Source organism: Dufourea novaeangliae, unplaced genomic scaffold, assembly GCF_001272555.1.
Source record: "Dufourea novaeangliae isolate 0120121106 unplaced genomic scaffold, ASM127255v1 scaffold67, whole genome shotgun sequence".
NCBI classification, from domain to species: Eukaryota; Metazoa; Arthropoda; class Insecta; order Hymenoptera; family Halictidae; genus Dufourea; species Dufourea novaeangliae.
Window position 1 is genome coordinate 781058 of NW_015373941.1, and position 13363 is coordinate 794420.

Below are 13363 nucleotides of genomic sequence, written 5' to 3' on the forward strand. Positions count from 1 at the left end.
CTTGTAAAATTTACATTTTTTAAGTGATGCCACTATCAACGCAAAACAACATAATAACGTTTAAATAAATGCAAATACGTGTACATTCTTCGAACATTAAATCGAAGTTATTAATCAATTATATTATTAAAAAATCTATACATGTTTTTGTAACTCATCAGCTTATATACACGATTAAAACTGGTCACCTAGTACGTTCCGTTTAACAAGTGTCTTGGTGCTACCTGCCAATGAACTAAGTACCTTCTATTGTTCTCCAAAATGGTATCGTTTAATATTACGGAACTGTTAGGTGCCTCGAGCTTTCCGAAAACAAAGGAAACCTGCGGTCGGTTAACAGGTGTCAGGGACACCGGGCTGGTGACCAATGCCGAATACCTGCCGGTTTCCTAGTTAAAGCGCGCGACCGTAATTACACAGGTGATAATAATTGCATTTAGGGTATCCTGAATCAGGTCGAAACTCGAAACAATTATAAAGCGATTTAAGACTGTTCTACTTAACATGTTTGTACTTTATACTCGGGTGGCCGAGGTCCGTTAATAGCGTCATAAAATTTTCATTAAGTCTCGATTAAGAAGAGAGCCCGAAGCTTATTCGATCGAGGAATGTTTATCTGCATTCACCAAATCTTTATTCCGCGTTTAGTCGAGAAAGTAGTTCGACCTTGAATTGATCGAACAGACCGCAAAAAAAAAGCGCGCAAAATGAGATGCTAAGTTGAAAATTGTGTGCGTGAAATGTCAGTTCGGTTTCGATTGCGATAATGTCCGACATAAAAAGCGTTTTGTCCCTGCTATGTCAGCATTTAAGTTTGTCAGTCGACCTCTGGATGAAACCCGAGTATTTCAGGCTAGCAAAATTTAACAACACCGCTGAAAATGTTGTAAGTAGTTGAGACAATGTTACATAACCTCTAAACGCAACATTCTTGTATCTATTTATATACGTAATATGTAAGGAAGGATTTCAATCGATGATTTACTTTTTACAATAGACCACGACATTCTGGAAAACATTGAATGTCTTAAGTCATCAAGCTGTTAGAGAAAAGCAGGTTGAAGTTGATTTTCAGTGTTATGGTAAACTTCTTTAATGCTTTGTTTTACATTCGTTTAGTATAGGGATTTAAGTGGTATTCTTTGATCTCGGTTGATACTGGTTGATACTATTTCCAAATTGAGTCTATTTTTAGATACTGTTTTGGCTACCAAGTTGTATTTTGCATATTTACAATATCCCGGGATTGAGTTGTATGCTTCAAACGAGAATGATGAAAGCAGTAGACAATTATTATTAGCATTTGCATGGCTTCTTGGAACTCAAAATGCTCTGAATATTGTAGTTCAAATGAATCTGGCCAACAGTGTTCTTGGAAAAGAATGTTCAAACTTGAATAATTCAGAAGTAATATATAATCTGAACATTAAACAAGTTGGGATATGAATTTAGAGATATTATAGTTGATATACTTTTCAGAAAAATGAAATAAAATACAATGTACCAGAAACAACGATTTCTCAAGTAAATAACATAATACATTTAAATGGTAAAATAAATTACAATATAAGAGAGATCTCTGAATTAACTTCTGAAAGAGCTAACTTAGTAAGCAGAGTTCATGCAGCAAGTAGTAATGTTAGTGGTCTTCCTCATTTGAGTGTATCAGAACTGGCTCTAATAAAACGTATTGCAACTGCTAATAACAATGTATTATCCAAAGAAGATAAAAAATATTTAAAGAAATTATCTGCTATTGGAAGTTTACTGGAACTTCATATGAAATGGATGAGAAAAGAACACATATTCTTTGAATGGATGGTAAATTAACGAACCGTCATGCTGCTTTTATACATTAGACACTTAAACGCATAATACAATGATGGTCAAAACAATTTTCAGGTAACAGTAGTGCAAGAGCACACTAAGTCTCTAAATTCGGGTTCAAGTCAAATAAACTGGAATGAAATTTTAAAATTCATTTCTGTGTTACACCGTATTATGCAGGAGAAGCTTCAAGTTTTACCTTCCAAAGGGAACACATCACGCGAGAATCACAAGTCTGAATGCGTGTCGCGTTTACTGAGAGCTCAAAAGGGAAACAAGGAAATGGAGAGTTGGTTGACAGAGATCAAAGTCGAATTAAATGAAGAAACCAAAGATCTAACCAAGAAGCAGGAGAAGCTCTCTGAAGAACTGAAAAAACTTCTACGCTTGATTCCTTCCTGTATCCAACTTTAATGTTTATAAGAAAATAACAAAAAAAAAGAGGAGCACAAAAATCATGCCGTACAATTGAACACATAAAACTTACACATACAGAATACTATTAATGAAGTCTTATCGCAAGGTTGTACCAGTATCTCCTGAGGTCACGTTGGAATGGTTGTCACTTGGTCAACCACCCCGAAGGATGAGATAAAAACGTTAAGAATGGTCACCAGGAATATACCGATAACCGTACAATTATTTGCTCGTTCGGCTTTGCACATTTGGGCAGTGTCTTTCACGTTGTATCTGCTGTTCCAGATTAGACCTATCCCCACCGCGATTTGCAAGAATAAACTGGCGCCTATCATGACCAGCGACGGGTAATAGTACGGATGTCCACCGTCTGTCTGCAGAACGTAACGCAGTTGATTCGCATTGGCGGACAGAAGAGCCAGATCCATCATTCCCTGAGCGAGCGTTTTCTTATGCTGATAGATATTCACGTCGGGAATCGGTTGAAGCGGAGGTACCGGGAAAAACGGGGTTCTGCCATCCGGAAATATCGGAACATCCGGGGTTCGAGGAGCTTCCGGCAGTAGGCCATCGTCTATCCCTCGATGATCGAACCCGATCGGTGGTTTTCCCTCCGGTTCGAGGTCATTGATCTCTGGTCCGGACGTTGGCCGAGGATTATTCGTGTTGTCTGTCTCTAACAAGGAACCCAATCGTGGCCTGATGGTGGCCTCCAGCTCTTTGGACGTTAACGGATGGTTCACTTCATCCCTGATGTCGTCCATGTACAGAATTTCATCCCCGTTCATTTTCAGTCGATCCATGTTTCTTTAATTCTTCGTTAATTACAGTACAGTCTCTTTATACGATTCACCGTTCGAGTTTGGTATTTTTAGGTGGGTCACAAGGATTTCTAAGGAGCGCCCATGATGCACAGATGATGCACGATACCGGAAGTCCAACATCAGAGTAGACAGTATTAAGATTCACCAATAAGTCCTCTTGTTTATCGCGCAGAACGATCGTAATTGCATTACAGTCGCGAGAACGGATAGTCTGCGGTTTATATTGTCTACCCTTGTTGAATTCAGATGCGAACACTCATCGTTTGTACTGTCGCGTATACGACGATAGAAATCTTCGTGCACCCGCACGCGCACCACCGTCGCCGTGGTCAGACGGAACCGATCTGCTGGTCGCAGATTGATCGACCCCTCTATTTACTAAGTCTAACAGTTAGCAGCTGATTCACGGTCGTGCTCGTGATGTCACCGTTGTAACGTCACGATCCCCTTCGACACTGGTTTTACCAGTTCCGTGAAGGCCGTTCGTTTCATTAATTAAAAGTATGCCGTGCCCTATGGCCGTGCCATGTTACACGTTTCATTCAACGCACTTGTTCTCACAGTCGTTAGATGGTATCTCAAAGAACACGCCGAACAACTGCATGCGACGCTTGGTTCTTTTTCCTTTGTTGCAAAGAGACTGTACTCGATCAATGCGTAGAGTACTTTGTGTTAGACCAATCGGTTGACTGTATCACTTTTCAATCACAATCTAGATTCTAGATTGTCACTGCTGCAAGGAAAACTATTAGGAGCGTGCTACTGCCACGTGCTTCCCCGAGGCATGCTTGAAGGCACTCTTCTAATCCTTCGAGTAATAGAAACTTGGCGTGCGACGAAGTGGTAGGGGAATGGCATTGCTCCAACAGAACCTTGCGAGATCTTGGATATACTATAAATAATGTGTAATAGTCGTTCGTGGAATTAGCGAAACGACGACGTTAAATTCTGTTGAAAATCCAAAGAAAAGGTATTTAGAAGGCACCGTCGTATTTCGATTTAAGCGATTCGACGAGTAATTTTTGGAACAAATCATATGCATCAGTAAGCTGAAATCTTTCGACAAAAAAATTTATCTAAGAATTTCTGTAAAGATACCTGCAAGACTTTTAGAACAAAGTTTGATGTTAATAACTATCTCTAGAACCACATAAGCTACCTAGTTATCAGCGACAGGTATCATTATCCTCTGTACACGACACCGAACCATGACGCTCCAAATTTTTCATCCTGCGCGGAGGATGTGTATAAAAGAGGTTCGCCGTATTTTCTGCGTGCTCATCAATGATTCAAGGTACGCGCTACCAACACACAGTTCTTGCCCTCTGTGATTGTGTAACGATATAGAAAACCGTAAATTGCATTAAGAAGTTTCCTCGTTGCGAACGGTGGTCTCGCGTGAATCTGTTTCGGGGAATCACTATCGAGTCTTTTTATTTTTGTACGGGAACGAGTGAATCATGTACACGTTATACGTATTCCACGTCATTTAAATGGTACTGTATTAGTTCTACTCGAGAGGAATGTATTTTCAGTCAACCTGGATCGCGTTGACTAGTGTCCTAAACAGTTAGATCCAGGGACCCCGAATTAGTCGCATTGTGCTTCACGATATCTAAAATTATCCGGCGCACGAGAGTCCGTTTCTGTATAACTATATGGAACCCTGGTATCGAGCTAGCCCGTTGTCAAGTAAACAACCGTTAACTGAGATCAGGGAAGCAGCATTCTTCCAGTCGCGTTCGAAGCGCGGAATTAGTTACACGAGCCACCGTGTAGAAGCTTTACAAATGTGACACACAAATATGCAGAAGATTACGATTCCTTAACATTTTCCAGGCTTCGTCTCAGATTATCCAGTTTAGTTGGGCCGGATAATTGTCAATCAGTTTAGATCTATGAAAAAAGTAACGAACACTAATTATGAAGAGTCAGAAGTGCTGCGCTCACTGCCCAGGAATGAAGATCCGTCCAGAAACCAACGAATCTCACGAATGCTGCCAGCCCAAGTACGTTTCCGGGAACATAAGAGTACCTTCTTTGACCAATCACGTCACGGACTATCCAGCCACACAGAAGAGGAACGATCATCCAAAACCGCCAACAGAAGATCGACCCTCCTGCTACGACCATTTTGCCATGGCGAAGAAGCTCCACGCGGAGAACCTGGAGCATCAGCCGTTGCCCGACAAAGTTGACGATTCCGTGTTCAAGAACGTCACACTGAAGAGACCCTGTCGACGATATTTAGACGGAAAACGGTGCAGCTGTTGTAGTCAAGAAACCGACGAGATCGCGGGGAAATCGACCAAACAATACAGATCAATCCTAGGCTGCAAAGAGCCAAAAACGAAGATGGACTTGGCGATTTGCTGGGACACCCCTGTAGATCCTGTCTACGAGTCACCAAGAGCTACTCATATCGACGGTTCGGAAGGTGGACAAGCTCCGGCAATTTTCACGTTGGTACAACGTAGCTTGAGCTCCCCCAACTGTATTCGTTCCAGTGGCAATAACGAGGATTGCTATCGACCAAGCCATTCCCAGAACGATGATCATGAAAGAAGATCATGTTACGATTGTAGCTGCAAGAACCTGAACGGGATGAAAATTTCGAAGAAGGATCGACCGGAAGAACGAACCAGAAGTGCTACTTTCCGAAAATGTGTGGCCTGCGAGCAGAGAAACTTTAAGGATGATCCTAGACAGACCAAGTCCGCCGTGGGGCTAGCGTTAGGTGTCGAAAGAAGGGGGAACGATCAGGAAAGGAGAACGGCAGTGTCAAGACCAAAGACTCCTTTCGCTAGGAGGTCCTTTTCTATCGATACTCTGGTTCCTCCCCTCAGTGTTATGAAAGGACAAAGGGACGCTGATTACCCGGAGCACTGGAGACTCATGTCGGTTTACCAACAGTCTTACAGAAACCCGTATAGGCGGAGGGACTATCGTTGCTAGATCATGTGGGGTGTAGAGTAGGAATTTCCGATACAGATGTAGGAGATTCCGATGTTTCGAGATCATTCTGACGAAACAATACACAGGTCCTTTTGCAGAATATCTGGTGAGAGTAGCTACACTAAGGCACCGAGTAGCTAACATAAGACCTTTTGTCTCCACATACAAAATGATTCCATAGTGAAATCAGCAGTTGCTTAACCCCCACAACGTTAGTTTATGAGAAACACTATAAGATAGAGAAGAAACGTAAGAAATTTAACTTTAAAGAATGACGCTGTCTGACAATTCAAAGAAAGATAGAACTACAGTTCTCCCCGGTCCCTGTCGGTCTTCTTCATCCGCTTTATGCTACTGATATTGATATATTGATGCCTGGGCGAGGTGTGCAGATCATGGGTTTTCCCTAATATCGGGCTGTTCTCCAGATTCTGGAGGGCAACGTTCTGCAAGCGATTCAACAGGTCCGGATATCGGGATATGTAACGCCGGAAGTCGCCGCGATCCAACACGCAGATCTCGCAGGTCTCCACCGCGATCACAGTGGCTATTCTTAGCTCGGTTTCCATCACCAGGGCGATCTCCCCGAAGTAACTTCCGTCCTCCAGATGGCAAATCTTCCAATGGTGTACCGGTAATGAAATATGTAATGAACGATGGCGAAGCAAGGTCGATTGGATGTCCCAATACGGTTCAAGTATAACGTTTACTTCTTTTCCTGTTGATGTGTAGATCGCCACCGTGCCGGAGGTAATAAAATAGAGGGATTCGCCACGTGTACCAGCTTTAACGATCTTGTCGCCGGGCATATAGATCTCGGAGCGCACCGAGCTGGCCAGCTGCGCCACCACGCTTTCCGGCAGATACTCAAACAATTTTACGTTGCTGATCAGCCTCAGATAATTATGTAAAATGAGCTCCTGGAAGCGGATGATTTTCGAAGTTTCATTAGACTTCCAACGGCGACCGACTATAAAACGGTGATTATTGATCGGTTCGATCTATGATTAGACCACAGCCCCGTACCTCCCTCAAGCAGGGCGAGACCTCTTCGATGATCTTTTTGTCCCTCTCGAAGCGTTTTTTGTTGCGGTAATGGTAGTACTCCAGTAAACGACGTTGTAACGCCTGCGGGAGCTCCTTGTACCGCATGTATTCTTGTAATTGTTGTACGATCTTCAGGTTACGCTTGATCGTTATATGAAACGTTGTCAGCAGGTCCGAGAATTGGGCTGCGAGACGACAGTTTTGTTATTCTTTATAATATATATATATATACTTGTATGAAAGAATGTTTGCTGTTTTTTTTTTTTTTTGGTACAATAAGTCGAGCTGTGCTTACTTAATACATACACGAAACCAATGAACCCGGTTACCGTGAGTATCAGGTTTAATATAATATCTTCCGGCGTTTTCATGTCCAGATAGTGGGCGGAACGTAATAACGCGGTTACGGCGCGGTTCATGCATAGTATGTATTGTTCTCTGGTCGTGGTCTTGGACAGAAAAGACTCCGATTTGATCCAGGATCTGTAAGAGGAAATTTGTCAGCAGAAATTATGTCCACAGTGCGATAAATAATTAACAGTATTCACTCGTTGCTCAAAGTGCCCAAATAGTTGACGGACATGGGAACATAATACTCCAGGCAACTGGCCCAATGTATAGTCATGAACACGATGAGGCTTGTGTCGAGTATCTTGTGCAACTGATACTTGATACGGTACACCTGAAACATCGAAGCCATTGTAATTGACGAGCTTTGTAAAAACGTCATTCGAAGGAAAACTAACGCCGTGAAGTCTATGGGAGTACACGGTTATGTTTCGAATCCGTAAGAACTTCATCATGTTCAGAGTGGTGCAAAACCATGTCATATTGGGCATAACCATTTGGATTAGCCCTATCGGCGGCGCGGTCAATACATCTACCAGGAAGTACTTCCTCAGGTACTTGCTGCGTAGAAACAGAAAAACCCTTTTCGTTGATTTTGTACAAGATTGCTCGATAGACTTCGGTCTGTTATTACGATTACAATCGAATTAACGTACAGCGCTACTATCCTGGGATCGAGGACTATAACCTTCGTCCGGTAGTCGTAGTAACCCGTGAAGAACCATACTATGATGTCGCAAAAAAATACGATGTTCATCACATCGTTGAGCAGATGCCAGTCACCCTGATGATTGAAGTAGAACGTGATCGAGACTGGTGTGATCAGAAGGGCCACGATCGTGAACAGCGTCATAAATAATTCCCAGAAGATACTGTCAAATAGCCACGCAGTTACAACAATTTGGCGGAGGGGAAAAAGAGAACAGAGAAATATGTTAATGTTTCGAAGAGATGGGTAGACTCAATATATCACTCGGACAAGATATCACTCGGCGGCTTTAGAAGAATCAACAAATCAAAGTCACATATAAGAATTTCTACCCATCTCTGATGTTTCGTAAAATTCGATCAACCAGAATGAACTGAATGGATGAATCATATAGGGATGGGATTTCACGTGTCGCGAGATCTCGTAATTCACCGCGGTCGTGCTTTTCAAACTCCAGTGCGTCAAATGATGCTTTCGCGATAAAATCCGTTTGCGTAAGAACCAACGCTGCAGTCGCGCGCCAATCGAATTTCCCGGCATCACATTCTCCACTTCGTCCTCTTCGCTCGGTTGCTCGCAAACATGCTGGATCACCGGTGTAGACTGTCGTGTAAAAAGGAAAGGAATTTTCGATTAATATAACAATATAACATTATGCCATTTATTTACACCGAAACCAGTAACGGACAATATACAAAACTCTCAAAAATCGACGTACCTCGACGTTTGGCGCCTCCGAGAAGTGGGGAACGTAAGCCATCAAATCCATGATTGATCACGATCGCAGATTTGAAAAAAAACACCGATTACCCGGTAACAAACAATAAATTATCCACCGACGGACTAATCTCTGCTTGAAATTATTCGATCATAATCGTTAACTCCCTGTAAGCACTGGTGATAAATTTGTAATAAATTTTCATACAAGCTAGTCATATATTTAAGAGCACACACAGGGATATTAATAACAGAACACCGTACGAAACAAATAAAGCAAATCCGTATTGAAAACGAAAGTAAATATACGAGACAAATTTAATACCTATTGCTAAACATTAATTGTCAATTCTTCGATGTTTTACTGTAGTTAGAATACTTCACGGCAAACGTATGTATTATAGGTAGACCTCGAATTTGATGCATTTACAGCGAAACGCAATAAAAGAACAACTGTAGTGAAGTTCTATTATATTTTCATATTACTTTTAATCCAACGGCAATCCGTAGTAAATTTTTATGTAACTACTGTTCTTGTAAAACAGTTTACAAAAATACGTTAGCATAAAAGGGTCCATAGTTTACTCACTAAACATTAGCATCCGTCGCTATTAACCACTCACGAAGCCACTAAATGCAAAATCCATGTGTTGTGTGTGTAAATACGTGAGAGAAGAATATTTGAAACATAATGTATGTTGATTATTTGCTATTCTAACGATTTCGATAATATTTTTCAGGTTCATTCGGTTCTGTGAATAACCGCGTCGTCGATTTTGATATGCGCGTAAAGCACGTGACTCGTAAAAACAGCTGTATCACAGCTGAGCGATGTTCTGAACGTCGTATAAACGTTTCATGTGAACCCGCGGATTAAAGTCCGGGCTTCCGGGTTGTCGAGGGTTTCAACGGTCAACAAGCCGTTTCGCGACGCTATTTTATTACGTCCATGCAGTAACGATAACGTCCGACAATAAGGCTCGTATACATAACATGACAGATCTGGAAAGTATTCACTTACCCATAGACGTAAGTCCTTTCTTTTTTACAATCAATTACGTTTCAGCCATCGTTTAAACAATTTTGGGATTCTTTTCCCGAATCGTTTCATTATTTGTATTCGTCTTTGCTGCGGTGGTAAAAATTTCTCTTAAATAAATCGATACATTAACCTAACAACAGAAGATTCATCTATAAAGAAACACGATTTAAAACGGTTTACGAAGGTATTTCTCTCATCTCAAAACAGTGAGAAATAAGTCATTTTGCTTTTAGATAATTATACATATATTGTCGTACCTGCCCACATCCGATAGGATGTCAGCAAGACTAGTCAGCCACTCTTGGAGGGAGGCATCACTTGCTATGAAATTTGTGGACCAAGAAGCATTGGTCCTTGGTCGACCGCGTGCATACAATTTATGTCGAATAATGGAGATATTGCAACATTCTACTCGGCCGTTTTATCACTTTGTCTTTAGAGAAGTGGAATTAAAGAAGAATATGCCAGTCTGGGATCAATATGGACCGCATATGAAGAGTCTTGTATTGGTACAATATATCATTTCTGAGAAATAATGCAGGGATGGAACAAATATAGTGACTTCTTTGGACTCATTTAAGTGGCTTATCAAGTGATACTTTTTCGTAGTACAGGGTATCATTCTATGGACACTTTGATATTAAGTTTAATTTGTATTATCTGTTTGCCAATCTAAACCTATATCTCAAAGTTCTTGATATCTAATACTTAATAACTTTATCATTTGATACTCTACTGTGGTTTGCGAAGTCAGTATATTCCTTTTATCCACAATGTGGACTGAATTTTGTTGAAATTTTTTCCTAATTGTGTGCACTTCTTTTTTAGTTGTGCTGTGATTTGAGTGAGAAAACACTTGTAGAGATTCTTAAATACTGTAGCTCTTTAAAAGTATTACGAATAAATGCCTGTCGAGAATGTCTAATGTCTGGTAGACTACTGGAGGATGAAAACGACATAAAAGAGCTCTCGGAAACGTTTCAAAACCTGCAGGAGCTTAGTCTCGGTTATAATAGATTTTTGAGCGACGCTCTGTTTAATAGACTCGTTTCTATTTGCTTGAACTTGAAATCCCTAAGTCTTATGGGTTGTCAGATCTCGTTCCACAGTGGATTATACAAGAAATTTTATCCTCGAAACAGGATAACATTGCCGGAGGCTTCGAACTCGGTTCTGACTTTTCTAAATACGTTACACTACCTGAAACGACAAGCACACAAATTGAAACATCTGAATTTCGGGTATACGCTAATCGATGGAACTGCTTTGGCTACTTTGTCATCTGTAGAAGATCTGAAACTCGAGTCTTTAATGTTGCAAGGCTGTTATCAATTGACTATCGAGGGCATCAAAGGTCTGACTCAGCATCAGACGAGTTTAAAAGTTCTTGACCTTAGTTTTTGCGTACGAATCACGGATGCTAGTTTACTTTGTATTTGCAAAAACTTGACAAAGCTAGAAACACTTAGAATAAAACGGTGTCGTGCAGTTACCGACACTGGTGTACAGTATATTCGATTACTTGAAAACTTGAAAGAACTCGACATTTCAGAGGATGAACAACTTACCGGAGACTGCATTACTCATGGACTTTGTTCCAATCACAGTACAGACGATAACGTTACCGAAGAACACATCCATTTCAGTATTTTCAATTGTAGATCCATAGATGAAGATTACGATATGGAAAAGATTGTACAAAAGAGGAACATGCAGATATTTTCTGCAAATGCATTGCATCTTCACGAAGAGTCAGTTGAGTGTATATCTAGATCGTTTCCTAATTTAAGGGTACTCGAGCTCAGCTATTGTTTTAGCGGTGTCACAGATAAAACAATACAGGTGTGTGACTAATTTTACAGGCGTGATTTTGTCTACTTAGCGTGTCATGCAACACATAAAGAATGTTACTCGAACTAATAGAAACTAGAGATCATTCCATCTAGGTTCCATGCTGATTGTTTTCCTGAACTTTCAGAAATTGCTAAAAGTTAAAAGAGAGTCGCTGTAAATCATGTATTTTTGTACCAGCTCAGCGATGAGGTTGAAGTATATAAAAGTAAGTTTATCTTTTATAGATGATATTCAAGGAGCTTGTACATTTGCAAACATTAAAAATAAGCCATTGCGATAAGGTCAGCGACGTCGGCTTAACGGGTATGGGCGCTGGTAACCATGAAAGTGTCGAAAGCATACAGGTGGTATATAAACCAGAGATCACAGAAACGAGATTGAGAATTAGCTTACGATCGAGAGCCGAGGAAGAAATAGTACGCGACGCCGATCGGAAACGAGAGGTCATGAATCTCTGTGAGAATGTCTCTAGACCGTTAGACATGAAAACTGGATTTTCATTGATTAGGCTTAAACGCCTTCGGGAACTAGATCTTTCCGGTTGCAATCGAATCACCGATGTTAGTTTGAAACATGCATTTGCTTTCCCGGAATTGAAAATCTTAAACTTGAGTCAATGCCAACAGGTAGATAAATATTCGTTCAAGTTGCCATGCTATCTCTAAAGCTATAAACATTTCGTGTGCATCAACTGTCATATATTCCTCTAACTTGATGCTACTTTGTTGCAGGTAACACACGTGGGATTGGATTATTTATCCAGGAACAATCCAGCAATCGAAGATCTTAATCTGAATCAGTGTCATAATATATCGGATATTGGAATATCGTATCTGGCACAGAGACTGCACAGATTAAAGCGGCTTCTTATACAGGTAATATATAAAGTGGGGAACTATCAAGAATTTTTATACACATTTAGTTGGACTATTCTGTTCTAGGGTTGTTCACAACTCACGGATCATACTCTTGACTCCATTAAAGTGTATTGTAAGAGTCTTCATTACTTGGACACACGTTACTGTCGTGGAATGACAGTGGCTGGTCTCGAAAGCTTAACACATCTGTATGTCGATTGGATCAAACATATCGATGATATTGTCTCACCTGAGAATGAAATACTTCCACCACCAGCACCGCCTTTACCGTCATTACCTTCTTTACCATAGAGACGACTTCAATACTTGCTTTCGCATTTTAAAGACAGGGTAAGAAAAACTTGAAGTATTATTTAATGAAAGTTATAAGCACATAATGTTTTAAAATGGACGATATAATTAAACAAGAGAGGTATAGTATGGAATAAAATATTGTACGGTCCATTTTAAGACACGCTGTGTATTTGTAAGGTTTGAGTCGATTGAATGAAATTTGAAAAGGTACGCCAGCAACTTACCATTTCCATAGAGAATGACTTGAGCTCGAATTTTAAAGCTATTATCGGGTGTTAACAGTCCGAATTAATATTTTATAATTATCACTGGAAAGCACAGAGCGAACCATACCTTTGCGCATGATGATTAACAATAATATTTGACATTCTACACAAGGAAATTGTACATAAAGTTGTACAAAGGAGCAATTGTACACTTAAAAATATTTATCTAAATATGTTTATAATTA

General features: G+C 40.5%; 4 protein-coding genes across 4 annotated transcripts; 3 read left to right on the forward strand and 1 right to left on the reverse strand.

Annotated features, from left to right (window-relative positions):
• The first annotated feature begins 766 nt into the window (after positions 1-766).
• On the forward strand, positions 767-2270 carry LOC107185719 (uncharacterized protein C14orf80 homolog). Its single transcript, XM_015573472.1, has 5 exons — positions 767-886; positions 998-1082; positions 1196-1407; positions 1480-1821; positions 1903-2270. The coding sequence occupies exons 1-5, from the start codon at positions 767-769 to the stop codon at positions 2239-2241; spliced, it is 1098 nt and encodes a 365-aa protein (XP_015428958.1). The 3' UTR covers positions 2242-2270.
• A 2061-nt stretch (positions 2271-4331) lies between these two features.
• LOC107185721 lies at positions 4332-6023 on the forward strand. The gene is made up of 2 exons (XM_015573474.1): positions 4332-4362; positions 4908-6023. Exon 2 carries the CDS (start codon positions 4992-4994, stop codon positions 6021-6023), a length of 1032 nt encoding a protein of 343 aa, XP_015428960.1. The 5' UTR covers positions 4332-4362; positions 4908-4991.
• Positions 6024-6217: 194 nt separating this feature from the next.
• On the reverse strand, positions 6218-8896 carry LOC107185718 (potassium/sodium hyperpolarization-activated cyclic nucleotide-gated channel 1-like). The gene is made up of 9 exons (XM_015573471.1): positions 8846-8896; positions 8492-8730; positions 8075-8290; positions 7817-7979; positions 7619-7752; positions 7366-7553; positions 7050-7255; positions 6734-6943; positions 6218-6640 (listed from the first exon to the last, which is right to left on the reverse strand). The coding sequence occupies exons 1-9, from the start codon at positions 8894-8896 to the stop codon at positions 6329-6331; spliced, it is 1719 nt and encodes a 572-aa protein (XP_015428957.1). The 3' UTR covers positions 6218-6328.
• Positions 8897-9625: 729 nt separating this feature from the next.
• On the forward strand, positions 9626-12909 carry LOC107185669 (F-box/LRR-repeat protein 13-like). The gene is made up of 7 exons (XM_015573404.1): positions 9626-9704; positions 9800-9873; positions 10120-10395; positions 10715-11728; positions 11965-12366; positions 12472-12615; positions 12682-12909. The coding sequence occupies exons 1-7, from the start codon at positions 9626-9628 to the stop codon at positions 12907-12909; spliced, it is 2217 nt and encodes a 738-aa protein (XP_015428890.1).
• Positions 12910-13363: the final 454 nt, after the last annotated feature.

What these genes read in the sequence shown, in the direction of transcription:
- LOC107185719 (XM_015573472.1), top strand. Translation starts at nt 767, where the DNA reads ATGTCCGACATAAAAAGCGTTTTGTCCCTGCTATGTCAGCATTTAAGT. An exon ending in AGTTGATTTTCAGTGTTATG is followed by an intron (nt 1,083 to 1,195) that starts GTAAACTTCTTT and finishes GTCTATTTTTAG; the next exon opens with ATACTGTTTTGGCTACCAAG. An exon ending in CAAACTTGAATAATTCAGAA is followed by an intron (nt 1,408 to 1,479) that starts GTAATATATAAT and finishes TATACTTTTCAG; the next exon opens with AAAAATGAAATAAAATACAA.
- LOC107185721 (XM_015573474.1), top strand. Translation starts at nt 4,992, where the DNA reads ATGAAGAGTCAGAAGTGCTGCGCTCACTGCCCAGGAATGAAGATCCGT.
- LOC107185718 (XM_015573471.1), bottom strand. Translation starts at nt 8,896, where the DNA reads ATGGATTTGATGGCTTACGTTCCCCACTTCTCGGAGGCGCCAAACGTC. An exon ending in ACTCCCATAGACTTCACGGC is followed by an intron (nt 7,753 to 7,816) that starts GTTAGTTTTCCT and finishes TCGATGTTTCAG; the next exon opens with GTGTACCGTATCAAGTATCA. An exon ending in TTGGGCACTTTGAGCAACGA is followed by an intron (nt 7,554 to 7,618) that starts GTGAATACTGTT and finishes TTCCTCTTACAG; the next exon opens with ATCCTGGATCAAATCGGAGT.
- LOC107185669 (XM_015573404.1), top strand. Translation starts at nt 9,626, where the DNA reads ATGCGCGTAAAGCACGTGACTCGTAAAAACAGCTGTATCACAGCTGAG. An exon ending in GTATTCACTTACCCATAGAC is followed by an intron (nt 9,874 to 10,119) that starts GTAAGTCCTTTC and finishes TTTTGCTTTTAG; the next exon opens with ATAATTATACATATATTGTC. An exon ending in TCACAGATAAAACAATACAG is followed by an intron (nt 11,729 to 11,964) that starts GTGTGTGACTAA and finishes TATCTTTTATAG; the next exon opens with ATGATATTCAAGGAGCTTGT.